The sequence below is a fragment of the Alosa alosa genome, chromosome 19 (assembly GCF_017589495.1).
Source record: "Alosa alosa isolate M-15738 ecotype Scorff River chromosome 19, AALO_Geno_1.1, whole genome shotgun sequence".
NCBI classification, from domain to species: Eukaryota; Metazoa; Chordata; class Actinopteri; order Clupeiformes; family Clupeidae; genus Alosa; species Alosa alosa.
In genome coordinates this window covers 18,375,147-18,398,233 of record NC_063207.1, presented here as the reverse complement: position 1 = coordinate 18,398,233, position 23,087 = coordinate 18,375,147, and the positions used below count along the sequence as shown (strand labels likewise).

At 43.7% G+C, this 23,087-nt stretch overlaps 2 protein-coding genes across 5 annotated transcripts in view; one reads left to right on the top strand and one right to left on the bottom strand.

The window, feature by feature from the left end:
- The window catches only part of xkr6a (XK, Kell blood group complex subunit-related family, member 6a), a 30,834-nt gene extending 25,825 nt beyond the window's left edge, over positions 1-5,009 (bottom strand). Inside the window, exon 1 of the mRNA XM_048227816.1 lies at positions 4,123-5,009. Coding sequence (XP_048083773.1) covers positions 4,123-4,694 — 572 coding nt within the window. The 5' untranslated portion in view covers positions 4,695-5,009. The remainder of the gene's footprint in view (positions 1-4,122) is intronic.
- An 11,031-nt stretch (positions 5,010-16,040) lies between these two features.
- On the top strand, positions 16,041-22,920 carry LOC125284001 (L-threonine 3-dehydrogenase, mitochondrial-like). 4 transcript variants are annotated; one of them, XM_048227667.1, is made up of 9 exons: positions 16,041-16,176; positions 17,337-17,535; positions 18,091-18,133; positions 18,334-18,404; positions 18,517-18,666; positions 19,337-19,509; positions 19,673-19,763; positions 20,025-20,294; positions 21,808-22,920. In XM_048227667.1, the coding sequence occupies exons 2-9, from the start codon at positions 17,358-17,360 to the stop codon at positions 21,945-21,947; spliced, it is 1,116 nt and encodes a 371-aa protein (XP_048083624.1). In that variant the 5' UTR covers positions 16,041-16,176; positions 17,337-17,357; the 3' UTR covers positions 21,948-22,920. The 4 variants fall into 4 exon arrangements, with proteins under 4 accessions (XP_048083624.1, XP_048083623.1, XP_048083622.1 ...); XM_048227666.1 differs by having other exon boundaries at positions 16,047-16,172; positions 17,340-17,535; XM_048227665.1 differs by having other exon boundaries at positions 16,047-16,172.
- Positions 22,921-23,087: the final 167 nt, after the last annotated feature.

Below are 23,087 nucleotides of genomic sequence, written 5' to 3'. Positions count from 1 at the left end.
CTTATGTCTGCACAGAGAGCAGAGGTACGGTATCAACCCAGGACAGGCCCTACTCGCCCCAAAGATTCCTCATCTCTTTCCTCAGAGTAGACGCCAGCCTAATCACCATCACACCAGGCCAAGAGGCCGGCATATGTGCCACGAGGGGAGCCAAAGGAAGCGCCCAGCGGGCAGCCGAAGGAAGCTCCTGGTGGAGAGCTTTGTGTTCTTGGGCCGGCTCCTAGCCCACAGCACTCCTGCCAAGCTGGCACTCACCTCGGTGCCACTGGGGGCATTGGAAAGCGCCAGAGCTGTGGGCACTTAATTGCCTCTTCACCTCCTGACAGCGGAGCATGGAGGGCAGGGGAGACTGGGGCCCAGATAGACGATCACGCTGAAATGAGCAGGACCATGACCAAAAGACCTCTCATCTAGTCCAGGCCTTGGAGACTTGTGAAAACCCCACAGCACAGCACCCAAAGGAATTCTGAGGAAAAACCCTTAGGTTCACTGAAACCAAGCCAAAGAAATGTGAGTCTTGTGGCCAGTTGGTGGATTTAATTTACATATCTTGTAATCATCAAAGTGAATGAACTTGTTATGGCTATACAACACTGAGGTGTTGGAGCAACTGATTGGCATAACTGCCGAACCATCTAGAATGCTGCTGCCATGTGTCGTATGACCACTGTGAACTAGGCTGACCCTCACTTTGACCACTGTCTGAGCCTGGTGACTCTATGACCCCGTGACTGTGGTGCCCTGTGGCTTCGTCGCACTGGCCTCAGCGTCCTGACCTCTCTGACCCTGCAAATCTGTTCCCCTCTAATCACGCGTCGTTGCCCAGGCCCTGGCTGGCTTGTCACTTGCGCCCGGGCTGAATCACGGCACTCGTCTGACAGCTCCCCCAGCGTGAGAGCAGTGAGGCGTGATGAGCCCGGCGCGTGTGGTTAGCGAGGCTCCACTGGCCAAGCGCACATTAGCCGCCAGTAACAACAGAGACAAGCTACACCGCTACGTTAGCCGCCAGCAACAACAGAGAGCAGCTACACCTCTACAAAGCATCCCGGTGGAGTCTTTATCTCAGTTGATCTTTTGAATGTCAGTTTACACACCACTGCTTAGTGATCGGAGAGACATTAAAGACAAGACTGTATTGTAGATTTATGAGGTACACATTTTTTCCTCTGCAGTTAAAAAAGACAATAATGCTCCTAAATTCACCAACACCTAAATAGGCATAGACCATACTGTAGATATAAGCAAAGAGTAACGATACTTATTTTATACGAAATCCTTTTCAGAAACGTTCTGGAAATGTAACCACTGAATAAAAAAGATTTTGCTTGCAACCCAGTAAGGGGATCTATATTGGTTTATGAATATGGTCAATTGAGAGAGCTGGACTGCATGGTGCTTCCAATCTCTTGACTGACTCCAGCCTGAGGGTGAGTTGCAGCTTTTACCTATGGTCTAGCTCTGCATGAGACTACTTTATGCTGCCTCACTGTGCACTGGCTGTGACTGAGTGCATTCTGATGGGAGCCACTCACCTCTCCACCAGGGGCTCTGGGAGGAGGAGGCAGGGGGGATGGGGCATGATGCTGCCAGCCTTCTCCAGCCTAATAACACCACACCCCATTCATTTCTTACTTTATTAATGGGTGAGATGGACCACTTGTGTCTCGAGCATGATGGCTTATTCAAAGGCTGATGGCAAGGCTGGAGAAAGAGAGAGAGATTGAGAGAGAAAGAGAGATACCACTAGTAGTGGAAGAGACAGTGCTTCATTTAAGTGAAAGAAAGACAGAGAGGAGAAGACAAGAACAAGCAACACTATAGAACACAGAGACGGCCTCTACCCCTGCAGGTTAGTGTTGGTCAAATAGGCCTAACACTGCGGCTCCTCACTAGAGCACCAGTGTCTGTTCAGGCTCCACACACGTCCATGTAATTGCAGCCTGCTCCTGAAGCAACGCATGAAGATTACCCCTCTCTCTTACCAGTGCTAATGTGAAAATGAATACCCTGGTCAAATGCATCGCCCAAACCCACACAGGCACTGCTTGATTCAAATCAAAGGGGGGGAAACTAAAAGAAAAGAGCACCGGGGGGTTAATTTAATTTCAGCAGCACATAGCCAGTGCCAAGTCTATGACACAGCAGCGTAGCGATGCATGCTATTATGGTGTTCTGTTCAAACACCCCCACCCATAGGCTAATATGGCCTCTGGACATACCGGACATTCCTATTCCCCAATTGCCTTTCCTTGTTTCTGGATCAGATGGAGCTCATTCATAGTTGGCCATCATGGACGACACTGACATGTGGTTTTAAATCCTCTGACATAATCCTCTGTACAAGGTCATAGATTCATGGTGTTGTTTTCAAGTGAGGGATTAGTAGTTCACACATGTCACTGCTGTATCATTGCTGCAGTGCTGTTGTTTGGCTGATGGTCATATCATCCGTTTTCAGGGCAGCCTGAGCTGGTAATATACTCAAGCGTTTCCACCAATTAAGTCACCTAAAAAACCGATAGGTTGGCTATCTGTAGGCCACAGTTTTGTCACTGCTTAGGCCTACACTGCATTTTGATTTTATTAATTTCTTCATTTTGTTTACCATTTGGTGAGCAAAGCTTGTTTTTCAAAACTAAAAGGACAGTGGACAAACTGACAAAATCCGGTTCTAGACTGGGAGAGATAACAGAGGACAACTTTGGACCAGAGGAAGGATCCAGTTTAGGCTACTCAGGACTGTCCATCTTCCCAGACTTTAAGCAGAGGCTGCGGGTGTCTTTTAATGGAAAACACAACCGCGGGACCTTATGAATGAGCGATACGTGGGGGATGCGCCAGATAAACTGATTGACCCTAAACACGATAGGCTAGGCTACTGGCAATAGAGCTGTTGTGCGCAGGAGCAGGTGTGTTTAGAACGAAAAGCAAGGCTCATATGTTGTCTCGGTGTGTGTGTGTCTGATCAAAGGATCGAGACGCTTGTATGTCCTTGCATCATGGCACTGGTCTACCTTTAGAAACAGTCCAATTACATTTTAGAAAACCAAGTCTGGACATTGCAAATGATTGTCTTCACAATGCACAATGCTTATTGGATGTGCAAAAAATATAGCTTATATGACGCATGAGCGAGAGGAAGAAATCTCCACTAATAAGATGCAGAAGCCTAAACGTCTGTATAGCCGATTTACCTCAACACATGAAAATGACACCCTGAATTAGTTTAATATCTCATTTATACGCATGCCTATCATCAAACCTTACGTCACTCTATTGCATGACAGATGCATCGACTTCGGTCGCAAGTGTTGGATCGGATGATGCACATAATCGTTTTAATATGTAGCGCATCGACTGTAGACGTTTGAAAATCACAGCAACAGAGAATAAACATGAATCGTCGACCGAAATAGAACCAATAGCCAGCGTTTACCCCCTTCGCGACCGCAAGCTTGCTTGTCACATCCATGCAGGGGAATTCAGCGCGTAAATAAATCACCTGGACAAGCATTTCTAAGCAACTGAATCTGCAAAAAGATTACTCATATTCACGAGACCAGGGAGGGAGACTCTAGCCTACCGCAGCACATACTGTGGGCTTGCGGAATTCACACGCACAAGCTCGACTCGACACACACTCGTCCAGCGATGCCGCGGCAGGTAGACACACCGCTGATGTCATGGAGCGGAGACATGACAGCTGTTAGAGCTACTCAGTTACGGAGTGAGTGTGCACTGCAAAGGTGCGGTCTACTTGCAACCCATGTCGCCTCTGGGTATCACACATCACATCATCTTCTCTGGAAAACTTTTGGCAAACTTAGCTTCACACAAATCTTAACAATTGATCCACTGTCACAGGGACAAAAGCGCACTGCTAATGAACACTGTCTGGTTGAAAAGAAACGGCTGTATCTGAGACTCTAAACTTGGCACAAAATGACGACCACCCCTCTGTGTTCGACTCAAAGCCTGAGGTGAACTCAGTGCAGTGGCTGTCAGATTAATCCAGGTGACCGGGAGATAATGCATTCTGGCTTTGGGTTGGGGAGACAGCTGTGTACAGCCTTGATTTGATTTAAAAAAAAAAGATCTTTTTAAAAATCCATGTTTCCTTACCTCCACACTTGTCCCATCTGAATGATGTGTATAAAAATCTGCCACATCCACACAGATATTTGGCAGCATCTGTCCCTGCCGTAGATGCCCGTGCTTAAACCAGCGGTGGCTCTCTTGCTCAGACCCTCCACTGCCCCCAAACCGCCCCCCGTATAATCCTGCACGAACCACCTGAAGCTGAGGATTTGGACCAGAACCGATGGTACAAGCACAAAGAAAAGGGTCAGCCCGAACCACAGATAGTCCCGTTTGGAGTAATAATCCATGGCTAACCACAGGTCCGTCCCTACATCCCAGAAGAAGACTAGCATTGCCAAAACGATCCAGAGGCAGTCCAGCCACAGGCGCTCGCCCTGCTGCGGCCGCCTGCCTCCGTTCCGATTCCCCATGCAGACGGAGCGCAGGCAGGCGCTTCGACATCCCCAGTAGCAGGACGAGGTGTTGCAGCAGTGGCAGATGTGTATAGCGGTGCTGTCCAAGCCATCATCGTCGCAGCCCGCCACCGCCTCGTCCAGGTTGTGTAGCTGGGCGAAACCGGTAGCGAGCCCCACACCATCAGATTTCGCTGCCATCTTGCTCTCTCAAGCACCCCGTCCGCCTTCCGGGGCTGATGACGTCACTTCCCAAATACCTGTGCTTTGACACTCCCAATATGCAACCCATCATAGTTAATTATGCCATGGTTCACCTCGGGAACGATGAGATATCATTTCGGATCCTAGGGATGTCCAATCGAGCCTGGCGTTGACGATAAAAAGCTGAGGGTCAGGTCGGCTGCCTTGCAGCAGCAGCATCATCATCAGACCTCCAGGTGAGCTCAGCATCCCAAGCCCGACATAGTCATCCGATATCTTCGGCTGACAGAGCTGTTTAAACGCTTGTGTCTGGTGCTGCTGCTCAGAATGATCTACTGTCCTGACCAGATTGCTCTCGTAATGAGGCGAAGGATGCTGACCGCATAGTGGTGCACCTTGCCTCGCAGCTCCATCACTTCAGTACCTACCAGCTCAGTGTTGCCATCTAGCGGTTGTATGAGGAAATTCAGTTCAATGTTCAATATTTAATTTAAAATAAAACAATAATTCACCAGACTCGTTACCCTTGTCATATATTCTGTTTATGTTTTTCGTTTTTGTTGTAAAATATTTTCATATTCATAATGGGCAAATTTGTCCATGTCTCTGCTATAATGAATGAATAGTATTTCAGATGAACAGACATAAATGTGCCTTTATGGTGCTTCCTTATTGTGAAATATGGATATGACTCTATGAGTGTGTGCATCCGTGCCTGCCTGCGTGCGTGTGTGCATGAGTATGTGTGTGTGTGTGTGTTTGTGTAATTGTGTGTCTGTGCTTGCACACATGCACACATTTCATGTGAGAATAGGCATTTGCAGCTGCATGTGAAAGACTCTACAATCCTGTCTGACTTATTCCCCTCCATTTCTTAGGCCCAGAAAATCTCCTTCAGCCGTTGTCAGAAGCAAAGTGGGAACAGCCCGGATTAGAGACACCAGTGTAGCCCTTTGTCACAGAGGCGTTATAAAAGCCCCACATCTCCCATTACCCTCCCGCAGGACACACACAGACTAAATCCTCGCACAGACTCAGTGGATCGTCTGAAAGGGGCACCCGTGACTTATCCACACTCTACTAATTGCAGCTTGTGCTCTCACAATCACAGCCAGGAAACTAAAGAACGGATATTAACCAAGGCTGCAAATCTCCTCTTTTTCCACCGAAGCTGGTGTCATTTCATATCCTTGGTGTCCTGCTACACTGGAAAATGGAGTTCAGGGATTTGATGCCTTAACAATATTATTTTTTTGGACAATTTTTGGATCTTTTTTATTAATTTATTAATGAATAAAAAAAACACACTTTTGGAACGCCTCCAGCATTAAAGGAACAGATAACCGCAGAGCTGCCCACTCCCCCACATGCCAGACTTAATCTCTCCCTCCATCCTCTTCTCCAGAGGGATATGTTGTGGTGTTATCTCCCACTGGCCAGCTTTCTCCGAGTCACAGCAGCCAGACGAAAGAGAAAAAAACATTACCCAGGAGGACATGCAAGACCATAGAAACGAACAGTGATCTGGGAGAACATACTCTCTCTCTCTCTCTCTCTCTTTTTCTCTCTCTCTTTCTCTCTCTCTCTTGTCTGAGAGCTTTGGCCTGGAAGGAAACAAGGAAAGTACCTTTTCGCGGAAGCCCCTCTCCCCTTCTCTCTCTAGCTCCATCCATGTCGGGGGAGTGGTGGGACCACTCAAAACCTTGGCTTGGCTTGCAGAAACCTCTTGGTGTGGTTCTCCCCCCTCACTCCTCTGCATGAAATTTTGATGAAAGGAAATGCAGCGGCAGTGATTCTCCCTGGGGCTGGTGCTTAGGTTAAACTGAGGCGGGGGAGAGAGCAGTGGGGGGTGAATAATGTAAGGGAGATAATTGCTGGGGGATCCCCGGGAGGTGCAGGTTACTTTCACACGCCTGTGGCCCATGCAGGACTTGGGAGGCAGGGAGAACGTGTGGAGGAGAGGAGAGAGGCTGGAGAAGCATCCTCATGCCATCTCAGACAGCCGGATGCTCTAATGGATTAGATGATTGTTCCATAATGCAACGCCTCACTTCTGCCACAGCACAGAAGACATTTTGCCTCTCATTTCTGCTTCATGTTGCAATATGCCAGGCACTCACATGTCCTCAAATCAAGATGGTGGATGGGAAAGATGACTGTGTGCAATGGGGCCGCTTGAAATTACCTAACTATGAGGATCGTCAGACTGCTGTGTTGTGAAAACATGCCCATGCCTAAATCAAAACACTGATATACTAGATTAAGTACAAACATCTTAATTCCTACAGGGCGAGTAAGGATTTAGATTTCAGTGGTTTGCTTTAGATGCTGTAAGTTGCCATAGCATTTCTCTCGGGCCAGTCTTCTCCAGACTCCACAGGCTCCAACTCAACATTTGGCTGGTGTTAAAGCCAGCTTAATGCATGAACACAATATGTGTGAATTTGAGTACGACCAGCAGCCAACTGTTAACAGGCTGCTGCTGTTCATGTATGTGTGTGTATGCATGTGTGTGTGTGTGTGTGTGTGTGTGTGCGTGTGTCTGAGTGACAGAAAGAGAGACAGAAATAAATAGGAAAATGAAACAAAATGATTTGATATTGCAGGCACACTGACTCACAGCAGTGCATAAACATGGGGATTCAACATGATAATTCTAATGAATGGCAAATGCCTAATTTCTCTCCTTGTTACTTTTAAATCCCTTCAGTCCAATATAGAGCCATGCCACACAGCAGCACCTTCTAATGGCCTATTTTTGATATTACAATCAGCACATCGTTAGGTTTCCCATAAGGAGGACCACATCCATATAACTGCCCTTCCCTGTCTTATCACGCCCAAGCGAATATGATGGCCAGTTACCATGACAACAATTACTATTTCTCACAGTTACAGCGCAGGTACCTCACACTTATCATATTAAATACTAGCACTAGCACTGATGTTCTTCACCACACCATAGTTCTTCACCACACCATAGTTCTCAGTGCTCCCATGGCCTCTCTTCTAACTTTTTTTCTTATCATGTTTTCACCTCCTCATTCTCTCAAGGTCATTTGTTCTTATGTTATCACTCCGGCAGGTTGTCCTGTTATCAGACAGGCAGGTGTTTCTGCTCTACTACCTGGTATTCATATTTATTTCACACTCGGTCTCATTATTCCAATGTCATTCCTCCTCATAAAACGATAAAGTCATTTCAGATCTATTGTGCTTGCATCTATAGTCCTTGTAATGTTGGAAGTGGATGCTGCTTGTAATTGTTCATCATAATATACCCATACTAATGTTTTTTTGGCAGTGGGACTTTATAATGACAGCCTAAAAGAGTAAAAATAACTTTAATGACTTACAGTCTGTTATAGTGTGTTGAAAATAGATTAACTTCTTAATTATGTTGTGTTGCTGCAGACAGAGAGAGAGAGAGAGAGAGAGAGAGAGAGAGAGAAATCAAACAAATTACTTAACAGGCACACTGACTAACAGCAGTGCATTAAAATGGGAATTCAACATGGCTTTTGTTAATGAATGGCAAATTCCTCATTTCTTTCCATTTTACTATAAAATCCCTTCACTCCAATCTAGAGCCATGCCAGGCAGCAGCACCTCCCAATGGCACATTCAGAAAATTCCTCCTCATAGCACAATAAAGTCTAGTCCTTTTTTCAAGTGATTGTAATGTCGGAAGTGGATAATGCTATAGGGCTGTGTGTGTGTGAGTGTGTGTGTGAGTTGGTCCATTGCCCCCCTTGTGATTACGTTGTTTTTCCCACTGCGAGTCTTCATGTGCTTTGCCGTCGAAATGTGTGAAAAACATGCGACAACAAAGGTTAAAGCATACTCTCACTAATCTTAAATAAACAATTATATTTGTTTAATTATATTTTGTAAGACACTTGTGAAAGAAGCATATGCAGCTTTCAAGTGACAAAAACAGCAAATTCTCAAGTTCACATTAACATTGATGGACATGAAAGTCCACAAGGACTACAAAATGAACTACAACATGGCGACAAAAGTGACGTCCATTTGTACTTGCTCATGGCTTGTGACAACTCGTAACTTGTGAAATGACGTAACTTCCTTGTTGTAAGGACTCGCCATGAACTGGGGGGTTGTTTGACTTGTTTGACTTCTCGTCAGACAAGTTTAGGGGGCGTTGTGTCGCATAATTTTGCGTGACTTACGGTTTTTCGGACAACTTAATACTCAACGAGCACATTGGACAAATGGATCACACTATGCGCACATTATTCCCACATGAACTGACGTGAATTATGATGATTTCACTAAGAATTTTTTTTTTCCCATGCACATGAACGCATCGTAAGTGTGTGTGTGTGTGTGTGTGTGTGTGTCATTTCATGCAACTATTGCTTTTAGAAATGTATTCATGTATTTGTATTTCATTTAATTGACATATACTTTGGGAAACGTATGATGAGCTGCATGTCCCCTTTGCCATAATGTACAACGTAACGCATGCGCTATGTGTGCACACTCACAAATCAAAAAATGCATTGACCATGGCGACAAGTCCTCCCGGAGTTGTACCTTTTATCGGTTATAATAACTTTGTGCACAGTGGAAATAAGCGAACAGTTACATGGAAGAATGCAAGGTGTGTGGTACCAGGATAAATTATGCCGTTTAAAAACAACTTACAATTTCCTCAGGCATCTCATAACGCAACCAGACAGGTCAGCCACTTACTAAGGTGAAAGAGACGTTGAAGGTACACTATGCAGGTTTAGGTATTTTTGGCGACTGTAGAGCTCCCTCTAGAGTCTCGATATATTTATATTTTACTCTGCTGTTGTAAATGTCAAACCTCTCGTGACTTATCCCCCTGTATACAATGAAAATGCTTTTGTTGTGGAGGTAAAGGATTAACAACAGGCAAAAATTATCCCCAAAGAGCTATATCTACTGACAGGGTAATGTTTCACAGTACTCGCGAGATTTGTCGGGCTTCCGTTCTTGAAGTTGCATGGTTTTCTCGGTAGTGACTCGCTCTGTATGCTGTATGGCTATACAAGGTGAACGATTCACCTATTACATGAGACATAAGAAACTACAATTTTGACTTGCTTCTGATGTTGCAATACTTTCATAAAATCTTTCATACTTTCATAAAATCATGCGACATACTCTACATTGCCTGTGAACATATGTTTCCAAAGCCGGTGCTGGATAAACAAATAGCGTGTGTGGGACAGAGGAAAAGTGCTTTGGTGTTGTTTTAAGTGACACATACACGTAAGAGGGCGGAAATAGGGGACGGGCCCAGATCAGATGGCCAGAGACTTGAGACTGGACTTGGACTTGTGACAAAAGACTTGAGACTTGACTTGAACTTGCCCCTCAAAGACTTGAGACTTGACTTGGACTTCCTAAAAATTACTTGAGAACATCTGTGGTGTGTGTGTGGAAAGATGAAGTAAAGATGAAGACATGAGAATGACAAGAAATGTCACAACGTCCAACACCTCTTCATATTAACAGTTGGAGGCCCAAAGAGCCTGTGGCCGGTTGCACAAAGCACCTTAAGTTTTTTCCCTTAAGTATGACCCTTAAGACTTAAAATCTCCTGAGGTAAGGGATTTACTTAAGGGTGTTGCACAGAATACCTTAAAATGTTTCCTTAGTTAAGGAGAAACGTCAAGGGATTTACTGCACTGAAAGGGATTTTCCAGCACGAAAATTCTATAGGGAGGGAAAGTAATCTCATCGCCATCTAGTGGTTGCGTTCCTAGAGTTTAGTGGAGTGGATGGGATTTTTTTTTAGAAAAAATATTTCTCGGTGCACATTGGGATCTTAATTTAATGCCTTCCATATGTTAGGCACTGGGGTCACCTCTATTGCTTCAAGTGGTCATACCTTATTTTTAGGATCAGTTGAATTGTTTTGAGTTTTTGTCATAACATGGTGATAACGAACTACAGTTGCATATGACGTCACAGGTTTGGGCGCTTAATCTCAGAGCCGGACAGTAACGGAGTACATTTACTTGAGTACAGTACTTGAGTACAATTTTGAGGGATCTGTACTTTACTCGAGTATCATTTTTGGGGAGTACTCATGACTTTACTCAAGTACATTTAAGAGCCAAATATTGTACTCTTTACTCCACTACATTTCTATCCATAACTGTGAGTACCCGTTACTTCTTCTACAAAAAGGGAAAAAAAGAAAAATCTCAGAAACCCTCAATTTGTAGTTTCCCTCTCAAACGGGATTGGATTTAGCCTAGAAATCTAGACACGCCCCTACATTTAAATGTGGGTCTGGCTCGTCAGGCTAGATTGGATTGTGCAGGCGCCACTGATTGGGACAGCCTATCAGCAATCACCTTCAGCTTTCCGCCAAAGTCAACTCCATGGTCAGATTTAGATAAGAGACAAAACCATAGACGAAACAATGGATGAAGACGCAGCAGATCCATCCCGGGAATGTGCCAACCTGTGGCCCCACCTCGCCAGACTATTTCAATTTTCTGAACAAGTTAATGATAGTTTTCGCTTCAAGTGTTTCAATTACATTTACATACAGCATTTTGTATTTTAAATACATGTATTAGAAATACTGCCCATCCCTGACAACATGTTAAAAAGATGAAAATGACTTGATTTTACTTTCAATTCCTTTTACATTTTTTCCTTTTAAAAACAAGTACTTCAGTACTTTTACTTAAGTAGACATCTGACTGTTGTACTTTTACTTGTAGCCTACTTGAGTAAAATTTAGCAAAGGGTCTCTGTACTTTTACTCAAGTAATGAAGCTGTGTACTTTGTCCGCCTCTGCTTAATCTCTTAACTGATCAATACCGCAATTTGCTTAACTGGCTTAACATATTTTTGTAATAGGCTAACGGAACGTGATGTAAACCACGTGGTGATAACCTTTATGCCTGGATAACTTGTTGTGCTTCTACTCACATGAAGAGCTGGCAGTAAGTGTTAACGGTGGGTTTCCACACAGCGAAACACCTCGCGATTTTCGGCCAGCGAAATTTCGCCTCGGGGGCGTGACGGCCAAACCGCTAACCTTTTGACTGCAGTGTCTGAGTTGGCCAGTGGTGGCAAGCGAGCTAATTAGGCTAATCAGCTAGTTCAAACGTTGAAGTACTTAATGAAGATATCCAGGGGTCTTTATGCCTCGACTAAGTTGATGTTGCCTATAAACAACAATTCATGTTCATAGAAACAACAAGGTCAATAAGTAAGGGATAATGTACAGAACGCCGGTCATTATGGGGAAAATAAGCCCCGACAGGGCGAACCGGTCTTGTTTCGCCCTAAAAGGACTTATTTTCCCATGATGACCGGCGTTCTATACATTATCCCGCTTATTGTACGGCTACTTGCCAAAACGAAAAAATAAACTCCATGATATGTCTCTTTACACTTATTTGTTACCGTTTCGTCGTGGCTTTTGCTGAGAAACAAATAGTTCGCAACACACGCTGAACTTGAATCAAACATTCTTTAGAACACAGCTGATCAACCGTCTGCTTTCACTTTTGAATGAAGTTCCAAGCGCAAACTCCGTTGCCATTGACAGCGGTCATTCTTGTTTTCAGAGGTCCTTTCCCAAGAAATAATGACCGCTAGAACTTTCGGAAATCCCATTCAAGTCAATGGAGCATTCTACTTGCATTGTGAAGAGCCGTATAATAAGACATAATATATTATACCTGTGTTGCAGCATGTAGCCAAAGATCCTTGATTACTAGCTTTAACCCTCTCTGATGTAGCCTAGCTGTCTAACTAGGTTTACAATGCAATCCAATGTCCTAAAATACTAGCATTTCGCCTGTCAGCTAGCTAAAAAGATCGAGTGCTTAAACTAACATATATATCGTAACTCCCCCTATTTCCACCGGTCCCGTATTTCCACCGTCTTGCGTGTATGTGTCACTTAATATCCATTTCTATACAAACCAAGACAGAGGACTCTTATAGAAACGCAACCACGCACAACATAGGTGTATCTAAATTAGCTATGTACCAAAAATGACATTTTACCGTGACTCGAGGAGCTGTAAACAGTGTTGTAAGGCTGCGTGTACACAACCGCTTGGAGCTCCAGTGGAATTTTAATTTCACGGCGAGAATTCTCGGTCTAAACCGTCCATGTGCCGTTGAAGCGGTGTAAATAGGCGACCCATCAGGCCAGCACTATAACTCCGGCGTGGTAAACAAAATCGGATATTTCAGGCAGTAAATGCTCCCGTTAAGAACCAAACCAGATTTTGTTCAAATCTACACAACTATGGCTACTGAAAAATGTAAGGTTCATTTAGTAAATGTTATTTTGAAGTGTTAAAAAACATCGTTGTTTTAGAATTTCTGAACAAAAGTGGTGATAATTGGGGGTGTTACGATAGTGGTCTATTTAGTGGTGTATGTGCTCTGACTAAGTTCGTGTGGCATATAAACCACAATTTGTGTTGATACAAGTGGCAATATTCGTGTAGAAACATTTTAATCACATACAAATTTTCGTGTTACAGCTCAGGTAGTCTCCGCCATCTTGGTCAGACTTTTTTGTAACTCCCGCCTCGAAACACAAAGACGCGGACCTGATTGGTTCTCGAATGGTCCTCATTTAAATAAAGTTAAACTTTGGCCAACTTTGTTTCGCCTGCCTCGGCGATTCGCTTTCATTTCGTCTCCATTCAACCTCAATGAGAGCGACGCGAAATTTCGGTGTGTGGATGAGAGCGACGCGAAATTTCGGTGTGTGGAAACACACCATCAGATTTTAAGGGAAAAACTTAACTAAAGGTGCTTTGTGCAACCGGCCACAGAAGTATGAGTCAGATGACCATGGAAATGATCACTTGCACCAGCTGACAGCATACATATCATCTTTGCCAATATCAATAGTGGCAAAAGTTCTCTCGCTTTTAAAATGTCCCTCAGAGCATTGCTTTAGCAATGTAGTTTAAGGCCAACATGGCATTGCTATAACATTATAGGCCTAGATCTATGTTATGACATCATTGATAAAGAAATTTGTTTTTTTCATTGAGGGATCTTATATGGTCCAATTAAACAATGGAAAACATAGCATGCTGAGAGGCAGGGCAGTCTGTCCTTGTCTGCAAGATATATGATTAACCAATGTTAATTTTAGCTCTGGCTGTAGGATGGACGGACTCACTCTGTGCTCATTGGCTTTCCATATTTGTCTTAATCACAGGGTTTCCCCACCAGTCTAGACAGATAACAATCGAATGACAGTCTAATGCACTTTTCAGGTCAATGTCTTGGCATTCTAATATCGAAAACTTAAAGTGTAACCAATGACTGCCTGAGTGCAATCATGACATGACCTCTGCTCTATTCATTTATTCCTCTTTGTTTGAGTGTTTTAAACTGTAATGGTACACTTGATAAAACATAACTACAAAGTATTATAGTAAATGCATACAACTCCATCCCTTACGGAACTGCGTTTCCACTAAAAACACAGAAACACCTTAGAGGCCAGAGGCATTATGATACATACAAAAGCTTTTAATGGAGAACAGAAAGACAACAGCATCTCTCTAAACTTTGTTAATACAGGGGGGAAAATTGAGCAACTCACCAGTGATCACCTCGGTCACGTTGGATATTAACCTCAACCGTGACTGAACTCCCCTCACTCTCTGAGGACACGTATGCTCACAGGCAGCACACACGGTCTCGCTGTTTAAATATAGCACTGGCAGAGGTGTGGGCTGCTTGTATTTTGCCTTGAGAGGGGAAGTGGGCCACCTCATCAATGAGGCCTTTCATAGGTTTGCATACATGCATGAATAGTGCCAATGCTCCCTTATGCTCATGTCATTTCAGTGGAAACTTTGTCCATGGTAAACTATAATATTTACTTATAATGGCTGCAGCTTTATGGTGAATGCCATAAATGATGGATGACATAGAATGAGTTCTTAAAAGTTCTCATAGTTTTAAAACTTCTTTTTCTATGTTTCTGTTCTGTTATGTCCTCAACTTAAAAGAGGTGCCACAGAGCCTAAACCAGAAGACTGACTGAATATTGTGCTTTGTTGTGATGGTAGAATATCACTTAAACAGTGCAAGCAAATTGTTATTAATGTGCTAGACATATAGACAGCAAAGAGTATTGCATAGCCCTGTTTTATCAGCCTAAAATATAGGACATCTGAGTTGACACTAAAGCACTCTTCACATGAAATTAGTCTCTGCCCTTGCCTATGACAAGGACAGGGTCCCACTCACATGAGGAGGTGTGTCTGTGGCATGTGCCTGGGACCCCCCTCGCCCTCACAGGGGCTGCAATCACGTTTCTGCATGGTTTGCATGGCCATGTTTACATCACCCTGGCCTACATACCTCAGCCAGGGTGCTGGCCATCAGGAGACAGATGGTGTTGTTGGCCCGAAGGTTCCAGTAATATCGCCTAAACAGAGTAAAGATGTAGCGAGGTGTGTTTGCTTGAGTTAATTCTACCCAAGTGAGCTGAGCATGAGGAAGACCACTTGAGGTGGGAGCTCAAGCTAGTGGATACATTTGATTATGTTGCACAGGTGGAGTTAATGCCCATCTGGACTGGTGTCTCTAAGTGGGCTCATATGGAGAAGTCCATATGTTTCGAGCTGGTCGTCTTCATTTATGATTCTGCTGTGCTGCTGCTGTGCACTTCTAATTGCAGGGCAATCAGTGTGTCCAAATTGCACTGGGAGAGCTTGACCCTCTGAAAATGTCTGTATAGCCTAATGTACATAAGCGCCATGTGGAATTATAATCTAAAGGGTCACAGTGACTGCTCCTCGCAGGTCCTCTCTGAAGATGTGGTGGAAAATGCTTCCTGATAACATAAACCTCGGTAGGCTTTTAGCACCAGAAGTCTGGTCTATCTAAACTATAGACCTGCGTGTTGCTCCAAAGCCAAGCTAGAGATGAAGGGCTGAAGCTGATGATACATGGGGCAACTTTCTGAGCAATGTTGCTAGGCAATGTCCCTCATTATTGTGGTTGTGGAATGTTCCTACAATTTCTTTCCTGGAGAATTGAATCATCAGAAGGCAAATCCAAACTTTTAAAGTCTTACAAGTAGGCTACAACATAGCCTAGGCTACAAAAATAAAGTAAGTAAGATTTTGTGTGGACTGCTTTTCAGTTAGATAAGATAGCCTACGACATAGGCTACTGCATAGATATCTATTTCCAGCTGGCATTCAAATTCTTGGAGCTCGGGCGGTGCACGAGTTGGAATGACGTAAAAGGGGGTTTGCTCAGGACGGTAGACCGCGCCTCTCCAGCATGAACCAATCAGAGCCGAAACCGGCTTTACTTCTGGCAGCCTCAAGATAAGTGTGTCTCGAGCTGATGCAATATATCGGACCAGCATACCAGAGACAGACCGTGGGAGCATCAGATAACCCGCATCAATTTACTGAAAAACACAAGCTGCTTTCATATCTTTTTTCAGCCACAACGTAGGTAGTGTCGTATTACTGTACTTGCTTGTTTATTGGTGATACTTAAGACTGACAAACATGGTTGATGAGTTAAGACTGTGGTTCTGGGATGCTGCATGTTAGCCAATGGTAGTTAATGTTAGCAATGTAATTGATAGCGAGCTGACGTTAGTTTTTCTAATATTAAATATAGTTGAAGCCAATATGAGCTCACTTGTATTTGCCATACATTAACGAATTAGTTTACGAATTGTAACAAATGTAGGTGATCTGGTGGCAGACATATCCCTAAAAAGCTAGCTTGTGCCTCAGCCCTAACGTTAACTAGCAGCCAGCCATGTGTTAGACATGGTCTTAACGATACAGTTTGTTAATTTGCTAAGCAGTAAATGGCAACATGGTATCTTCAAGATAACAAACTTGCCAATGTTAACGTTAGTGTCCGTTTCCGTTTACAATTGTAGCAACAAATCCCTGTTATTCGAGCTATTAATAGCCTGAACATTCGCTAACGTTAAATAAATACTCCGTTTTGGTGTATTCTGTTGTCTAAAGTTAATGTTTATTGCCTTGTTATTACAAATTGTAGGCCTACCACGTCGAAGCCCGACGTGCGTGGGGCTTCATTGAATCTGGGAACTTTAGCCTAAGTAAAAGAAATGCCCTCAGAGGAAGGGGAAGAAGGAAATGAGTTTAGAATTCTAGATATAGGAGACACACGAGGTTAAAGGCGCTTAAAGCGATGCTGGGTAACGTCACTTCTGTTGACGTCCAAGCAAAACAGAAAGTCGCTTAAAATTGCTTATAAGCACCTTTAACGTTAGTATTTTTGTTTTCACTTGCAGAATAATAACTGCTCTAATTTGTGGTAAAGTTATCCCGTTAGCGTACTGTCGAATGAATGCCCTAACGTTACCATTGGCCTGCACCGAGTGTGCTCAGCATCTTTGGAGGGTCGATGTTTCATTTAGGCCAGAAGATGGCGATTTACTACTACTACCAAATAGTTACTGCGGTGCTTTGTTAATATAATGCCTTAATGTTCCTGGACATTCGGAGTATTTGAGTATCACTTACCTTTGAATCTTAATATCTTATGTGGTCAGAGTGTAACATGTTTTTTTTTGTTTTTTGCATCAAACTGTTAAAAATGTATCACTGTTGTAAATGTATTTTTTTTAGCAGGACGGTTTAAAGCAATCCATGGCTCGAGCGCTAAGCAAATCGGTGAGGTACACATTCAGGACTCATGGCTGCGGATGCGAGTCGCTGTCGGTGTCTGTCCGCAGCATCACTTTCTCTCCACGTCAGGTCACCTCGGACGCAGGCTTTCACTCTGTGTCTTTCTCCGAGACCGATCATCCCAAAGTCCTCATCACCGGTATAAATCTGTCTCCGTCTGTCTCAGTGCATAACCTACAGTTAATGGGTGAATACGATCATGGGCGGATTATGAACTTTCGGGCCCCTGGGCCCAGATGTATTAATGGCCCCCCACTAATTGTCGTATATGTGGGGGGGGGTTGGGGGTCCTCCCCCAGAAAAAATGTAATTTGTTTGATGTGATTTTCCTCTATTCTGGTGCATTTTGGGGATGGCCAATACTAAATTCAATCAGATTCATAGCCTACATCCTGATTTGTTAATATTGAGGCAATGATTCCATGCAAAGGCTTGGGCTTCAGGGCCCCCTGACCCCTTGGGCCCCTGGGCCTGGGCCCGGTAGGCCCGTGCAGTAATCCATCCCTGAATACGATGAGAGAAGTGCATTCATGAAATTCTTGGAATATATAGCCTACGCCATGAGCATAACGTCACGGCTTTTTGTCACTATGGTTACCAGCACAGTGATTGTGATCTCCATAGCAACGGGTTGACTTATTTTTCCTCCTTCCCTCCTCCTCCTCCTCCTCATGTCTATCCTCTGTCTGTGCAGGCGGTCTGGGTCAGCTGGGGGTGGGACTCGCCAAGATGCTGCGGTAAGAACTAATTTTAGGCTCACAAGTTATGTATTCAGTACAGCATTTGACTCTAAAATCACTGCATGGATACAGTCTGTAGTGGTCCTGGATTATTTAACACATGCTCCAGCTCATTTGGAGGGTAATTATTTGTCAATGTTTACTGTAGTATTTATGCATGATCATCAGTTTAATTGTGGCTGCTATTTTCTAAACAGGCGGCAATTTGGAAAGAATAATGTGATTCTGTCTGACATCAGAAAACCTCCCAGTGATGTATATCACAATGGTGAGTGTATCAAGTGGTAGCAAATGTGTTTTCGGCAAATAAATGGTTAAAAGGTACATTGAAATGTAAATGTACCTCACTCAAGTTAACTTTTGAAATTTGGCATTTGCAGGTCCCTTCATTTATTCAGATATCCTTGACTATAAAAACCTGCGTGAGATTGTGGTAAATAACCGCATTACCTGGCTGGTACACTACAGTGCACTCTTGAGTGCTGTTGGAGAAGCCAACGTGTCATTGGCCCGGGATGTCAACATCACTGGTGAGGGCCTCATTTTATTAATTACCTCACTCATGCTCTCTTTCACGCACAAATACAGAAATGTGTCACATGCTGGTCACTGCTTTGTTTCACTCCATGAAGAGAGTCTGTACTCACATTTGGGAAATATTTCCAACCCAAACATCGTAATGGGTGTAGACTTTGAGTTTACTTTGAAATCATTGGTTTTGCCTAACCAATCACGTTGATCAGTGTTTCCTAACATTACTCCCTACTCCCTGCATCGGCAGTCAGGAAACAATGCATTATTCACCATTGCTGTATAAATGTACACATTCTTCCGACTGCAATTTTTTGATGTTTGCAAGCATTGCTACTACCGTTTACCACAACCTCTCGATTTTGAAACTAGCGTCATCCCTTCTCTTCACTGATTGGCTCTCAAACCTGGTGACTGAGGGAAATGTAAATGCATTGAGAAGAGCCATACTAATATCTCAGTGAAATGAAAATGAGTGGAGGGCCAGAGCCAGGATAGGTTATTATATCCACATTCATTTATTTTTTCAATTATGTATTTGTGTTTGCCTTAGAAACTAGAATACTGAATACTGATTGATGAATTAAAATGAAATTCTGTAAATGTATGGATATGATCAATGGAAATGCTGCCACAAACCTCCCTTCTGTCTTTCTCTCTTCCTCACAGGCCTGCATAATATACTGGACATTGCAGCAGAGCATGGCCTACGTCTGTTTGTCCCCAGCACTATCGGGGCTTTTGGGCCCTCCTCTCCCCGAAACCCAACTCCTGACCTCTGCATCCAACGGCCACGCACCATCTATGGTGTCTCGAAGGTGCATGCTGAACTCATGGGAGAGGTATGCCCCACTCTACTGTTCCCTATGGGCTATCCAGGCATTCTCAGAGGAAATAAAGCATGTACATTCTCGCACATTATATCGGAGATTGTATAGTATGCTGAAAAGGAAAAGTGTGTGTACCCTATTTTGATGACATCACTTTTTTTGCTTGTTTTTACAGTATTACCACCATAGGTACGGGCTGGACTTTCGCTGTCTGCGGTACCCAGGCATCATCTCAGCAGACTCTCAGCCTGGAGGAGGGACGACAGGTGAGACTCTCTGGCCTCACACACCTTTACACTGCACACCTCGGGTCTCCTGTAGTCCTGGTGTTCTTCATGCATTGTGACCCCCGCCCTCCCCCCAAAAAGAATAACAATAAAGCACGCACATCCAAGTTCTAAAATTGGGTGCTGGACGAAATAGGCATAACAAAATAAGTAAAGGAAGTCCGCCACACCAATAGCTCCAAATAGAATTTTTACTTTGTACCAGGGGCCGCGTAACTATCCCCCCCTCCCCCATTGCAGACTACGCAGTGCAGATCTTCCACGACGCTGTGAAGACCGGCAAGTTTGAGTGCAACCTTCGGCCGGACACGCGGCTGCCCATGATGTACATCACCGACTGCCTGCGGGCCACCCTGGAGATGATGGAGGCCCCGGCGGAAGTGCTCAGCATGCGCACCTACAATATCAACGCCATGAGCTTCACACCAGAGGAGCTGGCTCACGAGCTGCGGAAACTGCTGCCCGGGCTGGAGGTCTCTTACCACATCGACCCCGTCAGGCAAGCCATAGGTGAGGAGCCCCATTGAACATGCACACCACACCACCACCTAGTGTTCTCCCATGCATAGTGAGCTGAAGGATGACATGACTCATCATTTGCCAGCAGAGGTCAAAATTGAGGTGCTGTGTGGCAATAGCAGGCTATTTATGACCGCCTAGCAGCTGGTCAAAAATGATTTGAGGTTGTTGGTGAAGGCCATAGCTTTGGTGACAATTAGAATAAAATCAATGTTATAGTGGATCATGTTGCAGCCCGAGTAGCCCGCAATTTTTTCTTCAGTAATTTTGTGTCAACGATTCCCGAGACACTGAAAGACCTGAGTGCACGATACTTTGGTGGGCATGTAGCTCCACAAAAATTACACTTATCCCCCGAAAGGAGGGTAGGGCGGACACAGTTTTCTGTGAATATCTCGAGAACCATAGGGCCTAGGAGGACCACATTTTTTTTATATTGGTCTCAAGCGGCTATGTCAACCCATCCCATAACCACTCATTTGATGTATAGCGCCACCTAGTTAAAAATGAAAAAGCAAAAATGAGGTGTTGTAATCGCAGGTATCTTTGACTGACATTGTCAAAACTGCACGAAATTGGAGGTGTAGGATCATTATGACACCCTCTGAATGCATGCCAAGTTTTGTGGAATTCCGTTCATGGGGGGGCCATACAATAAATTAAAGGGAAACTTGGCAGGATTTCCCCCTCTGTTGAAGAAATTGTGCATTATGCTATTTCAAACTGTGGGAAAAGGTAACGATAAAGCACATGGATTTGTTTACAAGCTAGCGAACGGTTAGCATAAGTTTGGCAGAACTATGTGGATGTTACAAGGTAAGAAACACGATTTAAAACGAGTTTCTTGTTTCTCACTTCCGGGACGGTAAGTCTCAATGTTGCAAGGTTGGTTTTCCGACCTGGGGACGCTAGGCGCAGCGGGGAAAGTCACCATTTTCACCAGAACAGGTCATTTAACCATCCGAATGATTTCTAAACAGGTTTATTACGTTGAAATAGTTGCCAAGTTCCCCTTTAATTTATGTGTACATTTAGTGACTGTACACCAACTGGCCTGTAGATGGCCGGACACAGTTTTCTGTGAATATCTCGAGAACTGTAGGGCCTAGGATGACCAATTTCTTTTTTGTATGTTGGCTTTCAGGGGCCATGTCAGCCCATTCCATATCAACTCATTTGATGTATTGAGCCACTTAGTTAAAAATGAAAAAGCAAAAACGAGGCATAGTAATCGCAGGTACTGTATCTTTGGCTGACAAGTTCAAAACTGCTTGTAATTTGAAGTGTAGGATCATTATGACACCCTCTGAATGCATGCCAAGTTTCATGGGGGACCATACAATAAATGAATATATGTGTACATGCACAAACACACCCACACGCACGCACACACCACACACACACACAAACCTGATTTACAATTTAGCATGCATAGCCTCTACCATGCAATATTTCATTCTTTGCTGATCTTTGTCTCTCTCTCTCTATTGGTTCTCTCCTCTAGCGGACAGTTGGCCAATGAACTTTGACGACAGTAATGCACGCAAGGACTGGAGCTGGAAGCATGACTATGACCTGCCTGAACTGGTGCAGACCATGTTGAACTTCATTGGGTCCGACTCGAGGATTGCTAGTGCTAACTGAGTTCCATAGATCCGGCATGGTTCTGTACATACAGGGCAGTTCAGACTATCAGGGACTGTAGACCCAAAAGGATGTAAATATTTTGAGTGCACTGCTGGGTCTTTTAAGTTGTCTTGCTCTCAAATAGGGATTGTAGCGAATATATGTCAGTGTCTCACTTTCGTCTGACAGCTGAAGTCGTCCATACATGGAGGCTTTTCCAAGGTCAAAAGGGATGAAAGAATGTTACTGTAAATGTTTTCCAATCCCTTCCAAAAATACACACTCAATAGCCAGAATGTGTCTTTGTCTACCAAATAGTGTCTGTCAAACCAAATATTGATTCTGCTCAGTGAACTTACACTTGCCTTGAATCAGCCACAATTGAATGATGTTCACATGTGTTAGGGTCCATGTGATTTCATACCAAACCATCCAGTCTTGTCTCAAGGTGATTGTGGAAGGGAAAATGAGTCTTCAGTAATTGTCCTGTTGCTGATAGTAGTCTGAACTTGCAGTACAATGTGTAATTATATTAGAAAATGCACTCTTCATAATGCCTGGCTTCATGAAGTATTTATTTTTCCTTTTTTGCACTCAACAAGAATGTAATTCTAGTTTTGTGTTTTTATTTAGGAATATTTGACAATGTCCACCTGGTGCTATCTAGTCACTTGCTTTGTATGACTTGCTTTAAGAGCATCACTATGCCTAATGAAGTAATGGTGCTTCACTGTTCTTTGACTATTTTGTAGCTTGTGGCAAAAGGTGTTCAACTTATGTTCAGGGGTTTTTTGATATTGTCCCTTTTCTTTAAATTATTATTTTCTAAATTCAGTGGTTTAATGTAGAGGGGAAATGTAGATTCCACTCAACCCTTGTGATATGTCTTGTTGCCATGAAGGATAATGTAGGGGCTGAATATATATATTTTTTCTGTGTAAATGCCTCTTCACAAGTTCTTCAGCAGAACATTAAATCCTCAGCTAATGTTCATGGAGATCTTTTATGCTTTCTGTAGTCTGATAGGCCATCTTATAAATAGAACACAACTAAATCATCCTCCATCTTGTTAAACTCATAATTTCTAATCCCAGTTATGCTCGTGACCTGCCAAAACAAGCATTTGACAAAATGTCTACACCATAGTGTGCTAATGCA

What these genes read in the sequence shown, in the direction of transcription:
- LOC125284001 (XM_048227667.1), top strand. Translation starts at nt 17,358, where the DNA reads ATGGCTCGAGCGCTAAGCAAATCGGTGAGGTACACATTCAGGACTCAT. An exon ending in GCCTGGAGGAGGGACGACAG is followed by an intron (nt 19,764 to 20,024) that starts GTGAGACTCTCT and finishes CCCCCATTGCAG; the next exon opens with ACTACGCAGTGCAGATCTTC. An exon ending in CCCCGTCAGGCAAGCCATAG is followed by an intron (nt 20,295 to 21,807) that starts GTGAGGAGCCCC and finishes TCTCTCCTCTAG; the next exon opens with CGGACAGTTGGCCAATGAAC.